Raw genomic sequence first — 27,990 nt, 5'->3', positions numbered from 1 at the left:
CGCCGCGGTCAAGTTCAGATTGCCCCCTTCGGTTGGACTGCTCGGAGCTCCGCATTCCTCCGGATCTACCCGGCAAGGAGGAGACGCGAGCCCGGCAGCGTCTCCACGCGCTGAGCGCGCTCTCCCTGCACCCCGGGGAGGAGCGCCTCGCGTCACCCACTCGCACCCCGAGCCCTCTCCTCGGGAGCTCGGGCGCCGCCTCGCTGCTCTCCTTTCGCTCCCTCACAACCGCCTCCCCACCCCTCCCCTCCCGGGGCCCCGCGCCTCCCCTCCCCCACCCGGCCCCCCGGCCCGGGGTTCTCAAGGACCAGCCTGCGCTCCTGGCGCCCTCATGTCTTCACGGGACTCCCCGCGCCGGTTGACGTGGTGTCTCGTTCGGATTTCCAGGCCAGACCTCAGCTCCGGCGGCAGCATCAGCCCGGCCCATCTCGTGCTACCAAGCGCTGCGCCCCGAGAAGGCGCAGAGCGCTGCCGCCGCCGCTGAGCCGCCCGCCGCGCCCCGGGCCCGCGCAGCCCCGGCCAAGAGCGCGGCGCGCGCAGCCGTGTCACCCCCCCCCCCACCCAAGGCAGCGGCGGCTGCTCGGACCTCGGTTTCTGGGGGTGCAGGGCATCGGCGGAGGAGCTGTCGGCATCCCTCGCCCTTCTCGAGGCGGCGGCGGCGGGAGCCTTGGCTGCCGCCTCCAGCGCGCCCTCGCTGCCCCAGGATTTCGAACTCGTGCCCCTGACCTGTTGGGCGGGGCTCTGCGCTCCTGCCCTTGGCCCGGATGGGGCTCCTGGCTGGGACTCGGGGCTCCTGGAGTTAATGTCCAACTGGGGGTCTGCGGAGACCGGATCCGAGGTGAGTGGGGGAGCGGGCCGGGGGTGCAAGGGGCGGGTGGCGCCTGAGTCGCCGGAGGGCGCGGCGGCCTGCAGGGCGCGGAAGACAGAGGGGGCGCGGCCGGACCCCAGAGCAGGCGATAACATTGGAAAGAGGAAAGACTATATGGAACCGAGGCGCCGGGAGGATAGAGGAGAGAGAGAAGTTGAACAGGAGAGGGGCTGGCCTTGCAGAGATGCCGTTGCCTTTCCACGTGGGCAAAGAGCGCTGGTGCCCGATGCCTGTGGACCCCCGGAATGCCCGAGAGGGTCAGTTTCCCTCCCCGACTCGGTGGGGCGCTCTTCTGTCAAGTCCCAGGACGGTGCGGGTTTGGGGTCATCTTTGAACCCACCGCGACCACAAAGTGTCCTCTCTGGACGTGCAGCTGCAGAGATACCATAGTCTGGAGTATAACTTACTATTGAGCTTATTTGGGTCTGTTCCGAGGGAAGGCGCACACCGTGGAAGGGACTGCTGCAAAGGTGTTGAGAACGTAAAAATAGCGGGCTAGCCTCTTCCAGGGCGCTGTCTTGCAAAGCTACATTCCTCGCCCTTTTCTGAACCCGATTGCTTGCACTTTGATAATCCCCGCAACCCCAACTAACCATGCCCGTCGACGTTAGGAGAGGGGTTGCCTGGACAGTCCAGGACTTGAGTCTCCGCCTCCAACAGTTTCTTGAAACTCTTCAATGTCTCCGCCAGGCCATCGAAGTTATTTTAGTGACCTTTTTTTCCTGTACTGTGCCACCTCCCCAATAACACCCTCCACCATTACCTTGCACCTCTGGGCTGATTGAGCCGTGGCTTGGTTTACCAGACCCACCCGGTGAAAACGAACCCTCATCGGGGAGTGGTGTGGCCTTTTACCGGAACCCCCAGCCTCCTGGCGCCTCCCTAGTTTTGGCTGTGGCAAACCCGCCCGCAGAGCCGACGCGCGCGCCCGGGTGGGGAGGGGGGTGCTGCCCAACCCATTGCTCCCAACATTTTTGCTCATTGGCGGGGACAAACACAACTCTTCCGGCCCCTGCCGCCGGTGTACTCGAGCGTACTCCACACTACTGTGTACATTTAAAGTATTCCGAGAAAGAAATGCAGCTTCCAACTTCACGCACGCACCTCTTCCTTCCTCCACCTCAAAGTAGGAGCCGCTGGGCTTCCGCCCGGCCCGGACCAACTCTAGCGCCCTGTTTAGCCACACCTTCGGTTTGGCGGGGTTTGGGACAGGGCCGCCTTTTCAACAAGTGTCAGATGCCCAGGGAGCCCGCAGCGTCCCAGCCCACTGCCGAAAGGGTTTCGGCCGTCCCCCCTACCCCCGGAATATGGCCTCGGGCCCCTTACAGAGAGACCTCTCCCCAGACTGCACGCAGAAAACGTCCCTCCTTTTTCTTTCCCCTGGTCTTGGGCCCAACAGTTAGGGGGAAATAAGTTCTCCGTCAGGCTAGGACACGAGGCACACTTAAGAAAAGCAATACATCTTTCAGCAACTTGTGTCCCTACCCCAAAAAGAAAACTCGGAGTTACAGCACGCCCCCCACCACCCCGCCTCCCTTTTCTCTCCCGGAGCCCTGGATCTTGAAGGCAATGCCCAAACAAACCTCCCAGCCTGCCAGACAGAGGAAGGCCCGGGGGCACGGGAGGCGGAGGCACTCGCCCCCGGGGAAGCTATCACGAGGATGCGGGGAATTGGGGGAGGGGGAATTCTAAAAGGTTACTGAGACACCAGCTCAGGTGAGGTGGGAAGGGGAAAACTGGGGAGAGGATGAAGGGTCGGAGCCTGAAGAGCAGGCACACTGGTGAACACATCCGGAATTTTCGGGAGTAATTTGGTATTAGGGGGAATGAGGGAGGGAGGTGCTTGTTCACCGGTTTTATACTTAAAAAGACGACGCAGCCTCTTTCGCGTGGGCACTACAGGACTCGGACGGTTTCTGGTGCCCCCTGGTGCTGGGAACCCAGAAGCGCCCCACCGTGAGCCGCGGCTTTTGCCGGCACTGCGGCTCTCCAGGGCGCCCTTTCCGCCGCGGGCCTGGGGACCACCGGTGCGGGCGCCCGCGACGCGCCCTTTCCCTGCGGGCCGCGATGGTCCGGGGCGCGGAGGGGAGGCGTCCTGTGGGGTACAAAAATGGGTGCGGGGGCACCTGGTGGAGCCGACTTCGGGAGGAAAGCGTGGTTACCGCACGTGGCAGGCAGCGCGTTAAGCAATTCGCGCGCATAGCAAAGGCGGCTGGTTGCAGGCGGAAACACGTCCCGCAGCTGTGCTTTGAGAAAGCGGTTAGGGGACAAACAGGGAAGGGGCGGGGGGGGGGGGGAGGGGTGAGTTGGGGGGCCCAGATGGGCTCTGAGAAAAGCGTCCCAGTAGATCGCTGTGTGTGCTGAGGCCCCAACCCCCCGCCTCTTCCTTCGCCCAGCAGATACCGGGAACTAAAGAGCCGCTCCGAGTAGAGCCGGCCCCGGCGATGCTCCGAGGGAAGAATGCGCCTCCCTGTCGCGGGGGAGGTGGGAGCGTGCTTTCCGGGCCTGCGCCGCACCCGGCCGCGGGCGGGAATGGGAGCCGGGAGCCTCCTCTGGCCAAGCGGGGACTTTTCCACTGTTTCCTCTTTTGCCAACTTCTCCACACTTATAATTGAGGATCTCCACGTCCAATTTAAAAAGCTCTCCGTCGGCCAAGCAGGAAAAAAAGGAAAAACCCTCTTAATGCGGAAGGGAAATCTGGTGCCTCTGTCGCTTCCTGCTGGCGGGCACCTCGATTTGGAATGGCGCATTAACCCCGCGGCTCCCTGCTCCTCAGGGCCGCCAGCCATTTCGCACGCATCCTGGAGCTGGCACCGGGGCGAGGGGGCGGGAAGCCTCGCGTCCCCCCATTCCTCTCTGTGCGCTCATTTTGCACGGCGTGGGTGCAGTGTTGCCTGGGTCGCTGCGCCAGAACCCAGACCTTTCCCCCCGGGTTTGTAAACCAGCCAGTGCGGCATGAGATGCCCGGAGCTACAGGTTGCCTGCCTGGAGTTCCCAGCCTCTACAAACGCCCCGAGCCCCACAGTTGCTTAGCGAACAGACTCCCGAGGGATGGAAAATGCATTCGTCTCCGCAGCGGTGGGAGGTGGAGACCGAATTAAACGCTTCCCCGGGTGGCCTGCAAGGGAATCTGGGCGGGAGTTCTGGGTGGAGATGGGGGTAGGGCTGCTGGAAGGGAGGCGGGTAAGCCTGGGAACGTATAGAAAGATGTCAGGCCAAAGTTTCTGCTTTTACCTGGAAACCGTCTTGCTCTCTCCCATGGGAGAAGTTCAAGGAGATTTTCCTTAGAATCGTATTTGGAGGAGAGGGGATAATCAGTTGCATGAATCTCGTAGTTCCCACTTGAGAATTCCCTTGGAAACTGGAACCCTGGCATTGGGAAGACACTGGGTAACATCACACCCCGAGGTGCCTGGGTCCCCTCCACCTCCTGATCGGGTGGGGCAAGCCCCGAGTTGACAGTGCCTTTTTCTCGCCCGCCCCCAACTGCGATTGCGCAGTCCGCCTTTCTAGGGCTGTTGAGGCCTGGTAGGCCAAACGCAACCCCGGTCCCTGAGAACTGAGCCCCAACTCCGCACCCTTTTGTGGTCTAGGCCTTCGGGTGCCCGTGCGCCTCCGCAGCGTCAGAGGCGGCGTACAATTGTCTCGGAGTGACCGTGATAGGGGCACGAGGATCTCGAGACTCCTCTGGGAGGTGAAGGGATTTGGGGCCAGAATCTCGCAAAACTGCAAAAATAAAATAGAGCGTGTTAGGGTATACCACGAAGGATTAAAATTCTCAAGACAAATGCAACCTAACAGCAATGCTGGGGCATTTATTGAGCGCTTACTTTATGCTCCTCTAGGTCTTTCATACGTTGTTTAATGTTCATAACTTAAAAGGTGGAAGAAATAATTTAAACTGAGTTGATGCTTTGGGAAATAACATAACGCAGGTATTCCCGTTCAGGCCAAAATTCTCCAAGTCCCTACTAACTTCTTGTCCAGCAACAAAATACTTCCATAAATAAGTGTGAGTAATGAAGCGCTGGGGTGGAGTGAGTGGGGCCACCAGGCCTGCCCCTGTCAGCAGGATCAGGACCCCGGGCAGAGGGACCTTGATTTTATTCCTAAAATGAAAAGCTGGCCGATTGCTTGGGTGGAAGGCTGGTTCCCTGGACCTACGGGAGCTGCCGGGAAGGTGGGGCGGTCTCTAACTGGGGCTGAGGATGCAGGGTGGCCGCTGCCTCGTCGTTCCCAGGGAGTGGGGAGGTGGGGACGCCAGTACTGGTTTCGTCGTGTTGGCCAGGTATCGTGCTGTCGTCGTGTTGGTACGAGCAGGGGCGGCGGCCCCGCTGGGAAATCTGACCCCCGGATCCAGTAGCAGAAGAGAAGGGCAGTTGTAGATAGATTGGATGTGGAGAGCCAGCCGCGCCTGGGACGCAGACGGGACTTGGAAGGAGGGCGCGGGATGCCCAAGGAACCGCTGGGCTGCAGCCGTCCGGGAGGAGGGCGGTGACGAGTTTGAAGGGGGGCACCAGGACCCGCCGGGATGCCGCGTCCCGGGCGTCCCGGCCTAACGCGCACTCGCCGGTCCTCTTCCCCGCCCGTGCAGGTGCCGCCGCCGGACGGGACTCTAAGATGAAGTTATGGGATGTCGTGGCTGTCTGCCTGGTGCTGCTCCACACCGCGTCCGCCTTCCCGCTGCCCGCCGGTAAGAGGCCTCCCGAGGCGCCCGCCGAAGACCGCTCCCTCGGCCGCCGCCGCGCGCCCTTCGCGCTGAGCAGTGACTGTAAGAACCGTTCCCTCCCCGCGGGGGGGCCGCCGGCGGTCCCCCACGCACCCCCACCCGCCGCCCGCACGCACCCCAAGCTGGCAGGGACTGCTGTACGGCCTCCCACGCCCGCGCGGAAGCCCCCTCCCAGGGTGTGGTTGCCGGTTGCCGCCCAAAGGCCCCGACGCCTGGTCGTTATATGACGCGTGCTGGTTCGTCCAGCACAGGGGGTATCAAATGTTTATGCTGTCCGTTTAGCGTTGCGATGAACAGATATTTTTGCTACCACTACCACCACCATAGGAAACCAACACAGCCTTCCCCTTTTCTCAGCGTCCCCATCCTGTAGACACACTCCCTTTTTTTTTTTTTTTTTTTTTTCTTTCTTTCTTCCAAAGCCCTTTATCTGTTTGGGTGTGCCTGGCTGTGTCGAATTCTGAAAACAATTGCATTTCCATCCTAAACTGCCCTTGCAAGGGAAGAGGCTGAGGTTTTTCCAAAGCCAAGCCAGAGTCAGAGAAAACACAGAAGGGCCTCGATTTCCAGAACAAGCATCTGGGTAGTGTCAAATCTGTTCAGAAAAGTTCCGGTTCTAGAAAGACTGAACGGTGAAGAGTGCTAGCTAGGACTAGGGGGGAAAAAAAGCTGTAGTTCACTGCACACGCGACAATATTAACTCTTAAGAAAAGACTAGATAGATAGATAAATAAATAAATAACTGTGATTTCCCCCTCAAAAATGTTTTAGATAGCACTCTATTAGGGCATGTCAACTATGATTTGATATAATTTACCCTCTGCTCTTCAGAAGTTTATCTGCTGCTTAAAGCAAGGTATGTGCATACATTACAAGTTAGAGGTTATTGGGGAAGTATGTAGGTAACAGAGGTAGCAGTAGAAAATTTGACACAACCCCGATATAAAGCAATGGTGAGCTGTAGCCTGGATGTCACCCTGGCTACTCCCTCTAGCTATTTTGCACTTAAACTGAAGTCAAGTGCACAACGGAAGCAGCCCCCCGGGGCAAGTCAGTTGTATGCTAAAGAGTCCCCCATACCTAGTGGCCTTGAGCTAAAAACAGTGCAGGAAATGTGATGTGCTCGTTTTATGCTTAATTACAACAATAAAAGCATCTTCTTCCAGAAGTCCCAAGGAAAGGGGGGAAAAGTGCATTTTTTAAGGCAAATTAAGACTTCAGGAGTGACTTGGGGTTAGGAAAAGAACATCGTTGATCCCTTGAAATTAAAGTAACTGTTCCAAGAGTTTCTGTCAGTTAGTTGTATAAACCTATTTTTTTTCTAAAATTTATTTATTTTTGTTTTTTTTTTATTTTTTTTAACGTTTATTTATTTTTGAGACAGAGAGAGACAGAGCATGAACGGGGAAGGGTCAGAGAGAGGGAGACACAGAATCTGAAACAGGCTTCAGGCTCTGAGCTGTCAGCACAGAGCCCGACGCGGGGCTCGAACTCACGAACCGCGAGATCATGACCTGAGCCGAAGTCGGCCGCTTAACCGACTGAGCCACCCAGGCGCCCCAAACTTATTTATTTTTGAAAGAGAGAGAGCACAAGTGAGGGAGAGGCAGAGAGAGGGAGAGAAAATCCGAAGCAGGCTCTGCATTGTCAGCCCAGAGCCCCACTCTGGGCTCAGTCCCACCAACTGTGAGACCATGACCTGAGCTGAAACCAAGAGTCGGATAATTAACCAACCGAACCACTCAGGCGCCCGTGTATAAACCTATTTTTAAAGGCTTCGGTTTCAACCATGAATTTCTACTTTAGTGTATATAAATGTTTCTCCAACAGAAACTTAAATTTAAAATGCCCCTTAGTGCCATTGTCTTCAGAATAGTACCCATGAGAGCTGAGTAAGCGGCTTTTCATTCACTCAAACAGCCTAGGCCAGAGGAACAGGAACACAGTGTTAGATAATAGTTCTCTAGCCAGGATGTTCAGGAGAAATATGACTGGGCCTGATTATGAAGCTGATTAATTCATGGAAATTTAATTAGCATATTAGTATCATGTCTACCTCAGCTTATTTAATGCTGGCTCTGCTTTCAACTAATTCTGACTTTGGACAAGTTACTTACTTACTTTAGACCTCAGTGAAGTTTACAACCATGGCATAAAGGGAGGCCTTTCCACTCCCAAACGCCAATGGCTATGAGATTTTGTCCCTTTAGCCTTCATGTTCCTGCCCTGTCCTCTGGGTAAAGACTCAGGAGGAGAGACACCCCACCCCACCCCCACCTCACTGGAATCCCCTGGGGATCTTTAATGGCATACTGATGCTGGACCTCACCGTGAGAGATTCTGACTTAATTGGTTTGGGGTGTGGCTTGGGCATTTGGAGATTTAGATGTCTCCCAGGTAACTCTATTGTGCAGTCAGGGTTGAATCCCTATGATTTGATAATACTCTAAGAAAACCTGTGCCCCATGTAAGATACAACCAGTAACAAAGCAAGCAAGGTAGCATAATCCCACTGATTAGGGCAGGGTGCGGTGTGCAAAGGACTGGTGGGAGAAGGGACATTACTTCCCTTTTCCAAAACTGATGCTGAGTCATCACTGGACAAGATTCCTACTACTGTATTTACATTTGAACCAGCAGAACACACCCGATTCTGTTTTATCTATGGCAAGACCCAGTAGATCCTAGAGGACATTTGAAACGGAAACATTCCAAAGAGAAACTGAGCTGCATTGTAAGCCAAGTTGACTTCTTTCCAGGTATGTTCAATTTGGTAGCAAGCTGTCAGTGCAGGGAAGGCAGAATAATGACAATGTGCAGACTTCGAACACTCAACCAGAGTCAGCATGCCCCTGTCACTGTGCTGACATTTATATCTTGCACTCTACACCGTGCAACTGGTTAAGGCTTATGTAGAAAACATTAAGTCACTCATTTCATTCGAAAATCGCCCCTCTTATTTTCAAATGCTTGTGACTCAGTGATTGAGCAAAGGCACTTTCGTGCCACCTTAACAGCCACTCTGTTCAAAGGGGGCTGGACTGCATGCACTCACTCCTGAGGTTCTATGTGTTCTGCTCCCAATGTAAACGAAATGGCCAGAATTCTGTTTCTAACATCATCACAAGGTGAACCACCAAATAGAATGCATAGCTGGCTCACTTGCTTGCCTATAGGTTGGCTATCAAGTAAACGGGCTGTGGCTACCTCCTGTAGCAACTACGAACTTGTCTAAACTCAAGGACTTGTGGTTTTCCCTTTGGGGCATCCAAGACTTTTCCCTTCAGCTATCTTTTTCTTTTGTTTTCTGTCAGTATCTTCTTCAAAGGGTGATTAGAGCAGGCTCTAGGAACCTAGGAGGTGAAAAAGAAGGTGAAATTAGCAGATGTCAGCATTGTAGGGCTGAAAGTTAACCCCTTGTGGTCCTCAGGGTAAAGCAGCGTGTCCAGAGTGCCAGAGTTCCACCACGGTGGGTGGCAGTCTGCAGACACTGGGACCAGAGTTTCCCCAAACCACTGAGATGCAGAGCTTTTGGTTTTGCTACCTAGGGAGGAAGATCTTCAACTAGTGACTAAAACCCCGTTGCACAAGGTTGTCTGAATTTATTAAAGGTTCGTTAATCGTCATGTATGCTGGATCTCGGCTGTATATGACAGCTCTGTGTTTCACAAGCAAAAGCAGAAAGTGCATGTGATTTTAAAATTTGCAATCTAGGGGCGCCTGGGTGGCTCAGTTGCTTGAGCGTCTGACTTCGGCTCAGGTCATGACCTCGCAGTTCCTGGGTTTGAGCACCATGTCAGGCTCTGTGCTGACAGCTCAGAGCCTAGAGCCTGCTTCAGATTCTCTCTCTCTCTCTCTCTCTCTCTCTGCCCCTCCCTGCTCATGCTGTATCTCTCTCTCTCTCTGTCTCTCTCAAAAATAAACATTAAAAAAATAAAAAATAAAATAAAATTTGTGATCTAAAAACATTTATTTGTTCAACAAATAATGTCTGCCTACAGGTGCCAGGCACTGTCCTAGGTGCTAGGAAATCCCTGGTACATATAATAGACAAAAGTCTCTGCCTTCACGGCACATACTATCCTAGTAGATGTATAGTGTGGTACGCTTAAGCAGTATTGTAAACCAAAACTAAACATGAACTGCCTTGGGCTAGGACAGTGGACTTTTTGTGTGCCTAGAAGCCAAGTAGAAGAAACAGTGAGCATTTGTTAAATTATAATTATAGGTAGTGCACAATTTACGGTAATATGATGGGATTATATTCCACCAGTTTGGTAGCAAGTGACAAAATTTTCTATGAAAACAATCTTATAAATCAAGCCTGGGCTGGACCACACAAATGTAGGTATAAACCATAATATAGCTAAAATATAATTCACAATATTAGGCTAGAGCCTCTTCCTGGGGTGTCAGTCCCATAATCTGCAGAAAGAGGGCACAGAGCAAGAAATCAGGGAATTTCAACAGGCAAGAGTTGCACTTCACACAGTCAGATCAGACTAGGGTTTGGATCCCAGCCTGGGCACATAACCAGCTATTTCTTTTCTCTTAAACCTCAGTTTCCTCATCTGGAAAACGGGGACAGTATTAAAACCGTCTCAGGGGCTGTGATGGGGGTTAAACAAGATAATGCACTGTAAAACCATGCCCCATAAGTATTGCCGTTGTTAGTCGCCATCTTCCTCCTTCCAACAGCCCAGTGAATGCCTTTTTCTGGCCTCCCCCTTCCTTTTCAGCCTCTGCCAAGACATTGCTCTAAATGGTGGAATTTCAAGTAGCACAACATAGTAAGGACAGTGAAAGAAATGCAAGCCTTACAGGCAGGCTCTTTCGGGCCCTGAAGTCATCATTTGGTCAGCACTAGTCAGGGTAGCCTTGCCTGGAATTCCACCACCACACCCGCCCCCCCCCACCCCCACCCCGGGTCAGGCTCCCTGGCTCCTCCTGGACTTCACACCTCCTTCTCTTCCTCATTTTCTGAGCCCATGTAGTTTCTGCGAAATTTTTCCCACCAGCTTCCCATGGGCATGTTAGGGTGACCCTCCTGCCCCACTGCAAGAAGGCAGACAGACCCTTGTGTAAATGATGGGGGCCGAGGGGGAGGGACTGTGATTTGGAGGCTACCTATATTGAGTATTTCTGTTTTAAGTGATCCCTGTTGGATATTTAATTTAAAAATGCTTATTTTAATTTGGTTCAGAAACCCAGCAAAAAACTTTCAGTGAAATTTAGTAAATGTTCAGCCCATTGTTATCCAGCAAAGGAAGCTTCTAGAAGCTGGTTAATGTTAAGTTTCAAATCTAATGTTATGGGATATAGAATTTGGAATAAATAAGCAGCATCTACCTATTGCTTTTTCTTGCTTTACTGGCTGTATGAATGAGCCGTACTATAATAAATTAACTTCCCAAGCTGGAAAGGGGCCCTGCCCCTTGGGATGAGGCTCCTGAAATCAATAAATTGCATGTCAGACCCTTTTAGGAAGCACAGATTCCTCACTTGAGATCTGAGACCAGTATCTCACTCTGGCCCCAGTCTGGAGACCTATATCAAACTGTCGCCATTTAGTGAAACCTATTTCAGGCTTAATTTGGGTTGGCCAATCTTAAGACCTTCAGCTGACCCAACAGCCTAAGAATTATGCTTAAAAGATTCTGCTTTCACTGATACAAAAATAAAAGGGCTTTTCTCCCCCTAACATCCCTTTCATCTTTATTTATTTAGCCCTTAATGGTCCATAGCACCTTCATTCAATTAAAACACTTATTTAATCAATCACTTGAGCTCAATCAAGAAGTAAGTCTTAAATATCTTTAATGTGCTAGGTGTTGTGTGGCTTCAAAAAGACAAAATTGTGAATTTAAACAGCTCATGATCTAGTTACACACAATGGATAGGCAGATGGGTGGGTGGGCGGATTATCAAACAGATAGATATGTCTACCAAGGGCTTTACATTAGCTGAGGTCATGGTAAGAATTCCTAGCAATGAGGTCACTGGGATTTAGAGATCATAGCAGGAAAGGATTCAGGGAAGAGTGAGGATTTGAGCTCATACTTGAAAGATGGGTATTAGGAAGGGAAGGGAAAGGGAAAAAAAGGCACATTCCAGACTCGGGAGAAGCATAGGCAAATTTATGACTATGATATGGGGAAGGGGCAGGTGGTGAATACAAGGAAGAGGCCAGACCAGTCGCCAAGTGCTGCGAACAGGTGGCAGGAAGTGGTGTGAAATTTAGGATATCTCCGTAGGTGATACCCAGATTATGAGATGCTGTAAAATCCTGGAGAAGAAGGGGTTTGCTTTTTTTTTTTAAGTTTATTTATTTGGCGGGGGGGAGGGAGACAATACGAGTGGGGGAGGGACACAGAGAGAGGGAGAGAGAGAGAATCCCAAGCAGGCTTCACGCTGACGGTGACAGCGTGGAACCTGATGTGGGCCTCAGACCCACAAACCACGAGATCCTGACCTAAGCCTAAACCAAGAATCTTACGCTTCACCAACTGAGCCACCCAGGTGCCCCAGGGGTTCTCTGTTTTTGATGGCAGCAGGGCACCCCTGGAGCCTCTCAAGTAGGCAGGTGGCTGGGAGTGGGATTGTGCTGAACTTCTTGCTGCAGAAGTGACTCAGGTACACAGGCCACTCACGAGTGGAGTCGGTGGCATAGGTGTAGTTTTCATTTTGCAGTATCGTGCCCTCATTTGTAAAAAGTTTCTAGGCATAGACACAGTTTACTAATCCTCCAGTAAGTGAATAACTACAACTACAAGCTGAATAATAAAGCTAGTGCCATAGTGCTTCTCAGCTATCCACGTGGTCAACTCCGTTTTTAGCGAGTAAGTTTTATAGCTTATGCTAAAATTAAGGAAGTTTGAGCTCTACTGGAAAGGAGGAGATACTTTTATCCCCATTTTACAGAATAAGAAATGAGACCCAGAGACCTGCTCAAGGTCACAAATCTAGTAAGTGATGACACCAAAATTTAGACCTCAGACTTCTGGTCTCAAAGCCAGGAGTTCTTGGCTTAACACAGACTGTGTTCCCGTATTAGTAGACTGAGAAAACACAAACACTGGCTTGCTAAAAATACATTCACTAACCCTGAAACACAGATTTTTCAAGAAAATCAAAAGAGCAAGCTAACAGAAGCAGGGAATATTAAATTACCTTTATCTTTTAAGCCTTTTTTTTTTTGTTTAATTTCCATTTGGGTAGCAGCCGGCCTAGGCTCATATTATTAATAGCTACTTTGAAATCCAGACCAGAAGCTTTTAAGGAGGGATACGTGAATTTCTGTACGTACTTCTATATCCCTGATGTTTGTTGCAGTGAGAGCAGGCTCCTGAACATTTTGGGACAGTGAGGTCTGCTCGAATGTTTGATAGGCTGGCAGCATTCGGGAGGCCTTCTGGGAGGCACTCATTCTCAGATCACTCCCATTTTGCCCAGGGAAAGGGGACATTCACATGGGAAGCCACAGGTGACTGCACAAGCACCAGAGTGATCGCCACAGCGGGAATAAATGGATCTGCACAGGCCGAGCTTGGGTCACCACTGGGAATTGACCAGTTAGCTCAGTAGAGACAAAACCCACTTAGGCATGACCTTAATAAGGTAATGGAGGTAGAAAGGTGTTTGTTTTTTTTTTTTTTTAATGTTTATGTATTTATCTTAAGAAAGAGAAAGAGAGGCAGAGAATCCCAGGCAGGCTCCACCCTGTCAGCGTGGAGCCCGACGTGGGGCTCGAACTCCCCAACTTCGAGATCATGACCTGAGCTGAAATCAAGAATTGGATGTTTAACCGACTGAGCCACCCAGGTGCCCCTGGAAAGGCATGGTTTTAAAAAGTCTTCAAACTTTTTTGTTTGTAAACCTGCAGAAAGAATATTGAAAAACTATTGTGCAGTTCTGAGATGATATCTATAATTTTTTCATCACAAGCTTAATAGTTGTACCAGATATAATTTCCAGGGGATTGGCGAAATCTTGGAGCTGCAAATTTAGTTGATTCAGTGCGTGGAAAACCATCAAACTACAGCCCAGATTAATTGACTTTTGGGTCAGAAAAGATATGACTTCATTTTCAGTTTAAAGACACATGTTAATGTATATCCCTGACAACCATTACACTTCTGGATCCTAATTAGGTGATGAATAGACAGATGGGTGGATGGACAGACAGATAAAGCCCAGAGCCTTGCTGTGAGTGCCTGGCCAGAAGGAAATATGGAACCACCCACTTCAGAATATCTTGGTTTATTCGTATGGGACTAAAGAGTACATAGTTCACAATACAATTAACACCCATGTATCCTTTACCAAGACTGACCTCTTAGCATTTTGCTTTTTTTTTTTTTTGAGAAACATTTTTTTTTCCTTGAGAATTAGTTGCAAACATAACATCAAATATTCGGCACGTACCTTCTAAGCACGAGGACTTGACCTTATATAACCACAGTTCAGTTATCAGTCTCAGGAAGTTTAATAATACTGCTATCCAATAGATAACCCATATTCAGATTTCCCCAGTTGTGACAATAATGTCCTTTATAGTTTGTTCTCCTTAATCAAGGATCACAAATTGCGTTTGATTATCATATTTCTTTATTCTCCATTAGAATAGCTCTGAAGCTTTTTTTTTTTTTTACCATGACATTGACAGTTTTGAAAAGATCTGATGTCTTGCCTGCTATTTTGCAGACTGCCCTTCAGTGTGGATTTCTGTGATTGTTTCCACGTTATGAGATCCGGGTAAACGTCCTGGGACTAAGTTTGTGATGGTGTGTCCTCATGTCGGGAGCCACCCGATCCCAGTGTGCCCCAAAGAGCCACGCGTGCCTGAACTGTCCTCACATGGCACCTGCAGCTTTCATCCCCTGGACGGGGCTTCCCAGTGAAATGAGTGAGATGGGCAGGAAGTGCACCTCTCTCACTGAGGTGGAAGGCTGATCGTAGGAGGGGATGTGGGAAAAGAGAACCCGCCACAGGAGCGTTCGTAGGCTGATTTCAGGATGCAGCACCCCGGAAACTGATTCCTTTAACCTGTAGAAAGTTTTCGTGTGCCCTCAGCAGGACACCTGCCTGCTCAGTGTGAAAACGCGGACCCATACCCATAGTGGACACAAAAATACCATTCGTGGGCTGTGAACTCAGTGGGTGTTTGTGTGGTTAGTTTTCAGGCATTTCTGGGGAGCACAGAAGCAGCAGCACAAACAGCACCTGCTCCTTCCGCACCCAGACCTCAGACCGCTCTGCTGGGGCTCCAGGCCCTCTGCTCTGGGGAACACACTAGACCAGACTAACAAGGGACAGTGTCTGCACCTCCTTCGGGCTAATCTGGCTTTGTGCAGACAGGCAGAGTTGATCTTCACACTGCTGCCCCCGTGTAGGTGTCACTGAAGAATTGTCACGGGCAACCATATGGACTTCAGACCCCATTGGTTAAATGCTTTCAGGCACTGAGCAGAAAACTCTGTTCCGTTGTGGTAAAGATGGGACTATCCCCATTTTAAGGGGAAATTGGGACTCTGCAGGGTTAAGCAACTCAGCCAGACTCTGGACCAAGGGCAGCCCGAGTCCGGAACTCACTCTTGTGACCACACACCCCCAGGTCCCCTCCTGCCAGCCCAAGACACTCCTATCTGACCCCTCTGGCTATGTCAGGAAGAGAAAAGTCAGGTGTTGGGATTTTGTAAATGCCAATCATTGTTGAATGATAGGTATAGCTGATTTCATGAGGAGTCTTTGAGATGCCAGTAAATTCATTCACTGGGGGGTAGAAAGTCTCTCCTCATATCTGACTACAGGAATCTGTGGAACTGGCCCAGATGATTGAGAACACTTTTCTTTCACCCCCTTTATTTTCCTTTCATCTTCTTTTTATCCCTCCTCTTCGTGCCCAAGTCCCTCAGACCCTCAGCATATTCCTCTTACCCACGGCCCCTGGGGAGGGCTGAGGGAAGTAGGATGCAGAACCCTGGAACATTCTGCTGCATCTGGCTTCAGGCAGGGCTTTGTGGGAAGGAAGAAGCCAAGGGTCCTTTGCTTCCAGGTTCCTTTCGAGTTTCCCCTCAAAAACCACCCTGCCTCTGATAACACCATAAGGGATTATGTTTTCAATTGACTTTTTGCGCACTTGATTTTATTGGGTCACTTTCTCACCCTTCCCATAAATTTTTTATAAAGGCAATAGCCGAGCTCATGGTGTGTGCTTGTTAGCATGGGGCGTTTACTGCTGACTATGGAGTGCTTTTAGCTCACACCAGGCGTTCATGGATTAGTTAACAAATGGACACCCTATGGGGTGTGTTTGTGACTTAAAAGCAGGAGAATGGACATTTTCACCCCAGGGGAGCCATGCTGTATTACTGTAAAATTATTAACATAACTGTAATAAAAGCATGGACCACATAGGTGGAAATCAGAACAGGGCAATCAGAATCTGGATAGCAAAATGATATACTGTCCGTCTCCTCCTGAGTGAGGTTTTTTGGCTATTTGTATTCACGGAATAATTTCCATTACACTCATGACAAGTTTTCTTAGTTAAGCTGTAAGGTAAAAATTCAAGATAGTATAACTAATACTCGTGTGCAATGCTGGTCAGAGTAGGTGGAGATAGTGAATAAAATGGCATTTTGAAAAGCAAAGTGGCTTTTAAAAGTGTACCCGAGGCTCCTTTTCCTAGTCTCTGAAATGGTTTGCATTCTAGTTGGTCTTTTTCTTCTGCCTTGAGAGGATCCAGAAATGCTTTTTTGAACAACAAAACACTGGTGTTTTTATAACGCAAATACTTTTCAAATAAACCCGTGTCATGCCTTCTTGTCAACAAACCACGGGTCACGGAGAGAATGCACTGGTAGCTCAGGCAGTGGTCACAATGACTTAGTAAATTGCCACAACTGCTGATTATTCTTTGGGAAAGAGCTGCCATAGACTCCTCTTGAAGGTAACCCAAGAGTACCCAATAGCTAGGACAGCCCGTCTCACACTGAGTGAATACTCTGCCCAGTATAGGAAAGCAAGGACGGTCATCAGCATTCTGGGGCTTAGTGACCTGTAGACTTTTTATTTTTAATTAATTCAAATAAGTGAATAAAATCAACGCTTATAAATAGCAGATGACAAAACGCTGTAGAACTCTCCAGAGAACTGGAACATTCTCGTGGACTAACACCACACATTTCAGAGGTCACTGAGGGGCAAATAAGAACAACAAGCAACAGCTTCCAAGACAAGCTGGATCTATGATGCATTTGGTAGCAGTTACCGTGGGCGATTCTAGCCTTGGAATCATCAGCCGGGTATGACCCAAACGTGCTTGAAGCAGCAAAAGCAGAAATGGATAAAAATGAGATTTTAAGAAAATGGCAAGTGTAGCGTTTGACTATCAGCTGATGGGGACAGAAGGATGACAGCATACTGGTGTACTATGTCCCCTCAGAAGTCATCGGCTCCATCCCTACCTTTACAGATACATAGTGAGGTGTAAGGATGCCTCCCACGAGAGGAGACAGTTCACCTCTTTAGGCAAGAGGTAAACCGAAAAGGTTGAGAACGCTAGAACCTAAAATACCTCCCATGGAAGGAGAAGGCCCCACAGCTCAGGAGTCAGAGCGCTGGTCTTATAAAATACCTCCCTCGGGGTTTTGTGGGGCCCTGAGCAGAATGGTCCTGAGGCATCAGCCAGAGGCAGGCCTCTCCCTAACAGGGTTGACCCAAAATGAATTCCCCACCAAGACCTAGACTGCCTGCATGTTAGGGTTTAGCACTTGGGGAGAGAGTGGACAGAGAAGGTCTCATTAACCTCAGAAGGGCTAAACAACTAGTCCAAGGTCACGAGTCCAAGGTCAGGGACTGACCCCAGACTGTAATTCCAGGCTCTACAGCGAGAGCCTCATCATTTGGTGCCAGAGTGAGTTTGAGAAGTTTCCGGAGATGGGGCCTCTCTGTCTGAAGCTGAAGCTGCCATGCCACCACCCTTGGCTGCTGGTTTTCCGGTTTTAACTGGGAAATTGCCAGATCTGCCTTAGAGTGATATGCAAGAACCAGGGCATGGGAGATGCCCCTGAAAGGCATGGCTTTTCCGTTTTCAGAGACAGTTTACTGTATCCTGTGGCTCAGGGCAGCCTAACTTTAGAATCTCCTTCATGTAACTCAGTTCGTACTGGATTTTCCAACAAAAGTCAATATCTCACTTCTTGTTCTGAATTTGGTAAATGTGTACAGGTGAAATCAGCATAATTTTGCACTTGCTCCAGAGTAAATTACCACATGCCTCAAGATTTGAAAAGCTGCATGGTAGTAGAATTTTTACTTAAAAACAAATAGGTGGCCTGGGACCCTAGAACAGGTTGAGCTTTAAAAACTAAACCAACTGAGTTCACATTTACGAGGAATGTGGGTTTTTTGTTTTTTGGTTTTTTTTTTAACCTTCTCTAAGCTTCAGTTTCCTGATCTGTAAGATTAGATAATATGCAATCTCTACTTTAGCCTTGCAGGGATGTTGTTGGCCTTAAAGTTAACATTGTGTGAAAGTAAGCATCCTTCCTACCTTTATATTGGTAATATTTTTAAGTGCATCAAGGAAGTTATTTTAAATATAGAATGATGAAATTTTGTACTGTGAGGAATTTTAAAGCTAAGACTCCACCATGTGGTTCTTATAACATTTCAGTGTTAGTGACGAAAATCATGTTTGTATCTTATTGAAAAGTAAAAACGGGGATGCCTGGGTGACTTAGTTGGTTAAGCGTCCGACTTTGGCTCAGGTCATAATCTCACAGTTCATGAGTTCGAGCCCCACATCGTGCTCTGTGCTGACAGTGCAGAGCCTGCTTGGATCCTCTGTCTTCCCTCTCTGTCTCTCTGCCCCTTCTCTGCTTGCACTCAATCTCTCTTCCTCTCTCCCTCGAAAATGAATAAGTATTTTTTAAAAAATTTTTTAAAGAAAAGTAAAAAAATGTATTCTAAGGAATGACATTAGTTGGGAATTTTCTTGAGAAGTTAATCAACCAGGCTGATTCTTTTCATGTAAACACATATGTGCGCATGTGCATACACACAGATATGTATGTATACATGTGTGCGGATAGATGGAACTTCTGTTTTTCATATACATATGAAACTGCGGGGCAGTTTGTACTTTACCAGGTGCACAGGTGGGTAAAGAATATCAGATTAAATATTCCCACCCGCAGGGGTTTTTCCCCTTGTGTCCCATCTGTGGACAGCCTTTCAGGAGAGGCTCTGCATGGGAGGACAGACTGCCCAGCACTCAGCAGCCCCAGGCTTGGCCTTCCGTGGCCTCATACCGGAACAGGGCACCACCTGGAGCAAAGCCATTCGGGCACTGGTTCCAGATGCGCCCCCCCACCTGTGTGGCGCCCCCGCCTTGGCTGAAGCGGCAGCTCACCTCAGTGTATTAACCCTTGCCCTTCTAGTCCATAGAAGCTGGGTGCTTTACAGTTATGTACAGAAGCTGGTCCTCCCCAGAGCAAGAAATAGTTGGGCCTTCTTGCTGGGCCCCTGCATCCCTGAGGCTTACTTGGCCCGGAAGACAGCTCCTCTAAGAGGAGGTACTGTGGGTTCTAAGAGCCAGCCCCCTTTATTCTGGAACCCTCAGAGCCTCAGAGACCTTCCCTCCATTCTCAGAGCCCATTCCTACTCCGGGTGAGGCGTTATCTCCTCACTGCTTCATAGATAACTTTGTGCTGCCTTCCTTTGGGGCCCATGGGTTCAAGACAGGCTGAATGAAGGCTGGCTTAGACCCCCTGGGCTGAGGACACAACTTGATAGGAATATAAAATGACCTCTTTGATTAAAATATAGTTAATAACCTGTAGTGTTTTTAAGAGAAATCTAACGTTTAGGAGACTGCTTTGTTTATTCAATGCCTACTCAACTCAGATAATGTTTTGAATTATGTACTTTTTAGGTAGCCTATTACAAGGACTACTCTGAGGCCTTACCGTTGTTTCTATAAAAACTCAACTGCCTTTACAAAACAGGCAACATCCCAGTCCTTTGTTCCTGAGGTGACTTTACTATATTTTCCCCATAATCGAGGGAGGCAAAGTCTCACTCTGAATGGTTTATTCCCAGAATTATGCCCCAGTACAGGGTCTCATTTGTTTAAATAACACTGTTTATACAAAGGACACATCAAAGTTAAAGTATTTTAAAGAGAATAATGCCAGAATATGTGGTTGCATACTGAAGGATCACTTAAATGCATTTGAACATCTTGATTTTTTAAAAACGTTAGCTTTTAGATGGACCTGTTTTTCCCAGATACATCCTCCAACTGTGTCTGGGAAATGAGCAAGTGTTTGACCTAGTTTTTTTTTTTAAAATGATGCTCCTCTTTTGTGGTTTGCAAATACTTTACTATCAAAGTTAATACTAATGAAGGCTATTTGTGTAGCAGACGTTCTGCCAAGCCCTTTATAGGAGGAAGGAGAAACTGATATGCTATTAAGTTTTAATCTAGGGAACTAATCCAAATCCCAGCCCCTCTGTTTCTCCTCAGTGACATGAATTCTTGGAAGATACAGGCAGCTGTGGGTCTGCCGGGGCTGCGTTCGAGGCTCTGCAGAATTTCTAAGGACAGGCGCGGTGAGGCGTATGGCTCCTTATGCCCCCAAAATGCCTAGTGTTGATAAATTAAGGCACCTCTCTATAAGTGAACTCAGCATCAACACGCCTGGAGTTAGTAATTTAGTTGGAAGAGACAGGCCTAGTTGTTCTCTGGCTTTTTCTGGTTTCTAAAATTCATATCCATGTAAGACTTGCAAGATGAATATTTATTTTTTGCTCTATTTTTCAAGAAGGAAAAGAAAGGAAAAAGAGAAGGGGAAAATAAGAACCCTTCGACTCGATAAGAATCGCCTCCGCCCTGAACCTGGGGCTTCAATAAATATTTCCACATTAACAATAAGGTATGAGGGAGATTTTCCCATCAAACGAGAAATTCTTATTAGCTATACCCTTTGGTGTAACATTGAACATTTATTGACTGCTTTCCAGGTTCCTGGAAGCCTTTTAATTCAGGATCAATGATCTGTTCACCACCTCGTCCAAAAGCATGGGTGATTGGTACATTCACACTGCTACACTCATCACCCTGAAAAAGCCAGGTCGAATATCAAATCAAGGGACTAAATGTTCTCATCACAAAGTATAAGTATGTCGCAAACATTATTTAGGACTGCTTATACTAAAAATTTATCTGCTGTTAACCTGAAATTCAAATTTAACTAAGGTGTTCTGCATTTTATCTGGCGGACAAAACCAGTGGACAAAGCCATGCAGTCAAGATGTCATAAAAAGGAAGGAAAAGGTTTTGGGGGAACTTTGAAAGTATCAGGCAATAAATAAGAACATTATATATACTGATTCAAATTGTTATTATATATAACTCCAGTGGTATAAAATTATGTAATTTATTGTTACATAAATTAATAAGTCTCTAAACCAGTATAAGTTGAACTTTTGCAACTCAAATGTTTTCCCATGAGTTTAGGTTAAAATTTTAGTAATGTTTCGTCCTCATTTCTGATTAACCTTCAGTTGATTCCTAAGCGATTTTAACTTTCTGTGTCCCCAGGTTCTTAAGTTACTGATCCATTCAGGAATTCTTGAATGGAGCGCAGGATTGGGAAGGGGGACCCTCATGTGGGTCCTTTTGTAAAACAAAGAGTCTTTGGGGGGAACATGAAGACTTTTTTTGTACTTTGATTAATCACCCCTAATATATCAATTTTAGAAGTTCAGATTCCTGTACAAGCATGGTTTTTTGAAACTGAGCACAACTAAACCTAATTTCCTCTTCAAAACTTCTTCTTGAAAAAAAATCGCAAACAGTGTCAGCAGCTCCTTTTTCAAAATAAGAAACTCTGGTTTCTTTAAACCAGAGTGATTTCAAGGTTTTTGTGTTTTAAGGAGAAGAGAAAACTTCCTAAGGAAGTCAGCTAGAAAGTGGTTCAGAGGAAATGACAAACTCAGAGTACCCTTCCACGCCAGACCCTGGGAAGGTATCCGTCCCACGGAGCACGAGCCATTTCCCAGGCTCAGAATGAGGTGGATATTGAGAGACAGCACTTGAGTGCTTCAGGAAGCTGGAAAGGAAAGTCAGCTCGCAGCTGGATGTTTACCTCTCAGGTGGAAAATGATGGTGCCACTCGGCATCATCGCGGCTTCCTGTTTACTTTGGAGCCTGTTATTTCATAATGGTGTTGTTCTCAACTGAAGCCCAAGTGTCCCCTTGAAAAATTAAGGACTCCTTCTTCTGTGCTTTTTTCAAGTGCCCTAGTTCATTCAAAAAGTACGGAGGGCCTCCAGGGGGCAGACCTATTTTAAGCACTTGGGATTCATTGGTGAGCAAGCCGAGCAAAGGTCCCTGCCTCCTGGAGTTGACTTTCTATCAGAGGAGACAGACAATGAATAAAAAAACATAAGAAATAAGTCCTACAATGTGTTGGAAGAGTGTATGGTTGGGGGCGGGGAAGCAAGGGAGGAGGGTCTGAATTCGGGTTTGGGGACAGATTGCATTTTAAACAGGGAAGTCAGGGTAGGACTTGGTAGTGATGACATTTGGGCAGAGATGTGAAGGGGATGCGGGAATTAGCCTGTGTGTCTGATCTGTGGTTCTCAACTCACGATGATTTTGCCCCCAGGGACATTAAGCAATGTCTAGAGGAGGGTGGGGGGATACTACTGGCACCTCCTGGGCAGAGGCCAGGAATACGGCTCAATATCCTACAACACGGGAGGACAGCCTCCCATAGCAAAGAATGATCCTGCCCAAAATGTCAGTGGGGCTAAAGTTGAGAAACCCTGTATGTGAGGAACGGTAAGGAGGCCAGGGAGGCTAGAGGAGTGGCAGAAAGGAAAAGAGAAGTAGAAGATGAGGTCAGACGTAACAAAGGCTGGAGGAGAAGGGGTGGCCAGGTCAGGTAGGGCCTTAGGCCAGTGTGGACTTTGGTTTTTACTCCGAGAGAAATGGGGAGCCTTTGGAGGGTTTGGAACAAAGAGGGACATGACCTGCATTAACGGTTTTAGGACTATTGCTCTGGCTGCTGAATGGAAAATAGACTGAAGGCTAAGGCTGGCATGAAGGAGTTCAGGGGCTGTGGTGAGAATCCAGGCAGAGATGTTGGGGCTCAGACCAGGAAGCAGCTTCGTGATTTCCATGCAGCAAAGACATCCACAGCCAAATTTTAGATATCAGACAATGAGGTGTTCTGGGGATTCCACACAATCTCCACTCTTTTCATTACAATGCATCCTATAATATAATATATATATTCTATATAACCTAGATTGAGCAGTGTCGATCAATATAGGTCTCTCAGTTGACCAAATGATCAGTAGACATGGTTGAGTTGCCTTAGCTGGATTTTGTTCACACAATAGGATACTGATATTTGTTTTAACAATCAGTGCATGAAAAAACAGTGTGCCATGGGTTAGGCACAGCGTAACCCTTCTCTACTTTACCATGGTCTTGGCAAAACATGTTCACTCTTGTGAACAACTATTTTGAGGTGTATTTTTCGAAGCCGCGTACAACCCTAAACATGCTCAATTACCTACAATTGGGATGGAGGGAGCATAAAAGGTCTAGGACCTAATAACCAGGGGTTTGAATAGCTTTCTTCTTTTAGAAATGTATTTCATTGAGGCGCCTGGGTGGCTCAGTTGGTTGAGCGTCCGTCTTCGCCTCAGGTCATGATCTCATGGTTCGTGAGTTTGAGCCCCACGTCGGGCTCTGTGCTGTCAGCTCGGAGCCTGGAGCCTGCTTAGGATTCTGTGTCTCCTTCTCTCTCTCTGCCCCTCCCCTGCTTGTGCTCTGTCTCTCTCTGTCTCTCAAAAATAAATAAATGTAAAAAAAATTTTTTTTAATAAAAAAAGAAATGTATTTAATTGTTCAAATAGCTCCTCTTCTCTTGCTCAGCCAAAGCAAATGCTGCAACAGAGCAGAAAACACTAAGGGATTGGGAATTCACGCTCTTACCCAGAGGTCTCGGGCATCTGAGAAGCATCGCCTCCCCATTCCTCTGTGTGATCTCCGTAAAGACTACATCTCTTGTCCTGTGTCCTCCGCGGGAATCCCGGGGCTGCAGAGGCTGGGCCCCACCCCGGGGTCAAGCCGCCTCTCCCACAAACAGCATCCCATTGATTGCTGATACATTTAAGTGTCTTCTTACAGTATGACTATATATTTTTAATTTTTTAATGTTTATTTTTGAGAGAGAGACAGAGTGTGACCAGGGGAGGGGCAGAGAGAGAGAGGGAGACACAGAATCCGAAGCAGGCTCCAGGCTCTGAGCTGTCAGCACAGAGTCCAGCGCGGGGCTTGAACTCACCAACCGTGAGATCATGACCTGAGGCGAAGTCGGACGCTTAACCGACTGAGCCACCCAGGCTCCCCTGCTGTATTTTTTTTTTTAAGTCATGCTGGTCCAAGGAAGCGGTAGCCTCTGGGTCAGTGAAAAGTAGGTTGTTTGCCAGGAAGTTTTTAAGGAAGTTTTAACATACAGCTGGATCCGTGAGCTTTTCACTGGTTCTATCAAGATGGGTCTGGTCCCACTCAGCCGCCCAGAGGTGTCGAGTCGGGGAGGGGCTCTGGGGAAGAGTGCTCCGTATTGCAGATGCGAGTGGCGGTGGTGGAGGACAGGGCTTCTCCAAGTACGGTCTGCGGGTCACCTACATCAGAATTCACTAAAAGTGGAGATTCTTTGGCCCCCTCCCCGCACCTTCCACCAAGGGCAGGGCCGGGAATCTGCATTTCAGGGAGCATCCCGCACTTTCTCATCCACACGCACATCTGAGAGCCACTCCTCTAGCTTCCATTAGCAGCCGTGAAAAATGGCCTTCGAGGATCAGCCTGCTCACAGCAACCTCAATACAGACTCGTTCAGCACGGCAGCTGTCATGCAAATGAAAGGTGCGCTTCTAAGGATTTGCTTTCTGCAAGGAAATGTGTCACCCACCACGCTAGTCTCCCCTTTTAACTGGATACGCTTCCTTCTGTGGAGACGTGGGTGCGTTCTAGCGTCTGTTGTCGGGGGAAGACAGTGGTTACGGAGCCTGACTGGCTGGTGGCTCCGCTGTGGGTCCCATCCTGGCTGACTGTCGGAGGCACTTTGATGTAGCAGACTGCTTGAAAGGATCGCTGTCATCTCACGTGACCTTTTCTGTTTCCTTGTTGAACAGCAAATATGCCAGAGGATTATCCTGATCAGTTTGACGACGTCATGGATTTTATTCAAGCTACCATCAGAAGACTGAAAAGGTCACCCGAGAAACAAATGGCCTTGCCGCCTAGAAGAGAGCGGAATCGGCAGGCGGCGGCCGCCAACCCGGAGAATTCCAGAGGGAAAGGTCGGCGAGGGCAGAGGGGCAGAAATCGGGGTTGTGTCTTAACTGCGATACATTTAAACGTCACCGACCTGGGTTTGGGCTACGAAACCAAGGAGGAACTGATTTTTAGGTACTGCAGCGGCTCCTGTGATGCAGCTGAGACAATGTACGACAAAATATTAAAAAACTTATCCAAAAACAGAAGGCTGGTGAGTGACAAAGTCGGGCAGGCATGCTGCAGACCCATCGCCTATGACGACGACCTGTCGTTTTTAGATGACAACCTGGTTTACCATATTCTAAGAAAGCATTCCGCTAAAAGGTGTGGATGTATCTGACTCGGGCTCCAGAGACCGCTGTGTATTGCATTCCTGCTACAGTGCAAAGAAAGGGACCAAGGTTCCCAGGAAATGTTTGCCCAGAACGGAAGATGAGGACCAAGGAGGCAGAGGAGGAGGAGGAGGAGAAAGGAGGAGGAGGAGGAGGAGGAGGAAGGCAGCCATTGGGGGAGCCTGGTAGAGGGAGATCCAGCTACAGAGAACTGGAAGGGAGAGAAAACAGCCATCCAGATTCTCCTGGCCGGCAGCCGACGTCACCAGAAGCTCAGGGCTGGTGTCCCTGGTTGGGCCTTTCCTTTCATCTGATACAGCCCACCGTCACCGGTCATGGGCACAGTTGCGGATGCACTTGAAGCCAAACCAGTGTATCTCCTGTGGTTTATTTTCACATGTCTGGAGACACCCGGGGAAATGGTAATCCTGGTGTCATTCCTTGTCGTTACGTTTTACTGCTGAAAGCAAGAGAGGTTTCTTTTTCTGTCACTCAGCGGAGACATACCCCAGGAAAGGAGGAAGGAGAAACAACAACAGCAACGACACAAGAGATAGTTGCCTTTGAATTTGAAAGTTGAGGCCTGAGGTTTACTACAGCCAGCGTTTTTGTGAACGGTCGGTGATTGATTTTGAACATGGTGTGTGGGGTGGGAAGAAGTTGGCTAGGAACCAAAAAGGCTGTCCTCGTGACTAAAAACAAACCTGAAGGTATTTCCTTTATGTCCTTGGAAACAGGAAGCCAGTTGTGGTTTTCGGCAGCATTCTTGCAGGAGAGCAGAGTGGGGACGGCCCCCAGCTGCACCGGGGCAGGGACACCCACTGGGCCTGTCGGTTTACAGAGAGACAGATGTTACATACACCCCAGCTCCGTTTATGCGTGGTCACCAGTGACCAGAGAAGCTACTCGATGCAATGCATCTGTTTCAGATACAGAAATATAGAGAAGATATTTATTGAGATTTAAGTTATTGTTATTTATTACCGTTCACTAATGAGTTTCTCTTTTTTTCCCCCCTTATTTATTAAAGTTTCTTTTCAAAGGTGCCAAAGTATATGTGCTCGCAAAATGCAAAGAAAGGTGACAAAGGAAATTTTAAATTGGGAACAAGGGTCCATGCTTTTCAAAGTATTAAAAAGTTTTCGCTAGGCAAAAATCACTTACTTTACCTTTTTCAGAAAAGCCCTCGTTAATCTCCCCGATGTCAGCATCTTCCCTGTTTTTATTTTTGAAAAAAAGGCGTGTGTCAGAAGGAGCGCTTCTGACAGGCCCCCTTTCCGGGAGCAGCGTGCACAGACCGTCAGCCCTGGCTTTATTTCCTCACTGCCCCGTCACTGAGTAGATATGCCACATGCTCCCCTTTCTGTTGTATGTAAGCTCTCACTCCCTTCCACATATATCTATCTGTGATATGCATAACCATATATATGAAAGGTTAAATTCCTTTTAGTAGGTAGTCCTGGATTTAGTGTTGACCTAAAAGTAAAACAAAAATCCTGTCGGGTAACCAGGGTCCCGCCCTGACTCGTGGGGACCCTTCCTCCATCCTTCCGTCCACCCACCGTCTTCTAGAGAAACGTGCTCACACCCAGTGCGTGCCGGCCTTCCAGAAATGGGATCGACCTGCTTGCCCCAAAAGCCCCCTGGCTGTGACCTTGTGGGGCAACAGTTGCTGTCCCTGTCAGAAGAAGGTGGCTCAGAAGGCAGGACGAGGAACACGTGTCTGGCCCAGCCACATACGCACACCGAGTCTCGTGCCCACAAAATGTACTACCTGTGTGCTGAAAGCCTTCGGAGAGGCGGGGGCTGGATGGGAACCAGCACCTTGCACGAGTCCCGGAGGTGGGTTTGTCTGGCAGCTGACCCACGCACAATGTACTGGGCCTTATATTCGAGTTTGTTGCACGTTTCGCAAAAGGGATTTTTATCAAGGAAATCATCTATCACTACCTGCGTGGCTATTAGCCCCAAAGTATGACAGAGTTAGCAATCAAATGACCTACTGACCTCCCTCAAATAATCACGTTAATTTAAAAAGTAACCAAGAGACGGCATTTACCAGATACCCCTTCTCCCAAGCCCCCGAAAACCCAGGTTCTCCCTCATTCTGTCCCTCTCTGTCCTTTCTGCTCCCCTTGCACGACTTGGAAATAAAGGGAAAGGACCTCCTAGGGCCAGAGTGGAGACTTTGCTGAAGAGCAGCCTGCTCAAAAGTCGTGACAGACCCGGCCATCTGGCCATTCATGAAGCACGATTTGATGCAGCCCCAGGATCATCTGTCTGATTCAGAGAATCCTGGCAGATTGGGTGGCTGGTGTCCCCAGATGTCAGGCTCAGTTATCCGCACCCCCGGCAACCCTGATTCCCACGGAGAGCCCCTGCCCACAGGCGCCCTAGGATATGGTGGATGTTGACAACTCGTTCCCAGCATCACCTACACACCACAAGCAAGTTTTAACTGAAGCAAATCACTCCAAATCCACAAAAGGGTAAAGTTTGTGATTTTTCTATATCGTTGCGATTACCATCTGATCCAGTGAGGAGTGCACTTCTTTGGAAGTTCCAACTTCTCTGATCTGTCCCAATCGTTTGTGTTATACAACCAGAGTTCTCTACAGACTTTATTTTTGTACAATATCATTTTGTAACTTTTTACAAATAAAAACTCATTTCTATCGCTCCCTGTCCTGTACTC

The 27,990-nt window shown here is 48.6% G+C and overlaps 2 protein-coding genes across 5 annotated transcripts; one reads left to right on the top strand and one right to left on the bottom strand.

The window, feature by feature from the left end:
* The first annotated feature begins 117 nt into the window (after nucleotides 1-117).
* On the top strand, nucleotides 118-25,961 carry GDNF (glial cell derived neurotrophic factor). 3 transcript variants are annotated; one of them, XM_060634505.3, is made up of 3 exons: nucleotides 118-838; nucleotides 5,463-5,561; nucleotides 24,819-25,961. In XM_060634505.3, the coding sequence occupies exons 2-3, from the start codon at nucleotides 5,489-5,491 to the stop codon at nucleotides 25,301-25,303; spliced, it is 558 nt and encodes a 185-aa protein (XP_060490488.1). In that variant the 5' UTR covers nucleotides 118-838; nucleotides 5,463-5,488; the 3' UTR covers nucleotides 25,304-25,961. The 3 variants fall into 3 exon arrangements, with proteins under 3 accessions (XP_060490488.1, XP_060490487.1, XP_060490490.1); XM_060634504.3 differs by having other exon boundaries at nucleotides 5,463-5,639; XM_060634507.3 differs by lacking the exons at nucleotides 118-838; nucleotides 5,463-5,561 and adding an exon at nucleotides 7,996-8,356.
* On the bottom strand, nucleotides 2,168-5,389 carry LOC132680752 (uncharacterized). Of its 2 annotated transcripts, XM_060634503.3 has the most exons (3): nucleotides 4,699-5,389; nucleotides 4,447-4,594; nucleotides 2,168-4,237 (listed from the first exon to the last, which is right to left on the bottom strand). In XM_060634503.3, exon 3 carries the CDS (start codon nucleotides 3,655-3,657, stop codon nucleotides 2,731-2,733), a length of 927 nt encoding a protein of 308 aa, XP_060490486.3. In that variant the 5' UTR covers nucleotides 3,658-4,237; nucleotides 4,447-4,594; nucleotides 4,699-5,389; the 3' UTR covers nucleotides 2,168-2,730. The 2 variants fall into 2 exon arrangements, with proteins under 2 accessions (XP_060490486.3, XP_060490485.3); XM_060634502.3 differs by having other exon boundaries at nucleotides 2,168-4,594.
* Nucleotides 25,962-27,990: the final 2,029 nt, after the last annotated feature.

Source organism: Panthera onca, chromosome A1 (assembly GCF_046562875.1).
Source record: "Panthera onca isolate mPanOnc1 chromosome A1, mPanOnc1 haplotype 2, whole genome shotgun sequence".
NCBI lineage: Eukaryota > Metazoa > Chordata > Mammalia > Carnivora > Felidae > Panthera > Panthera onca.
Note: the sequence above shows the minus strand (reverse complement) of the source record. Positions and strands in the feature narration are given on the sequence as shown.

Coding starts and splice junctions, on each gene's coding strand:
- LOC132680752 (XM_060634502.3), bottom strand. CDS start 3,657: ATGGCTGGCGGCCCTGAGGAGCAGGGAGCCGCGGGGTTAATGCGCCAT.
- GDNF (XM_060634504.3), top strand. CDS start 5,489: ATGAAGTTATGGGATGTCGTGGCTGTCTGCCTGGTGCTGCTCCACACC. Junction 5,640..24,818: donor CTTCGCGCTGAGCAGTGACT/GTAAGAACCGTT, acceptor CTTGTTGAACAG/CAAATATGCCAGAGGATTAT.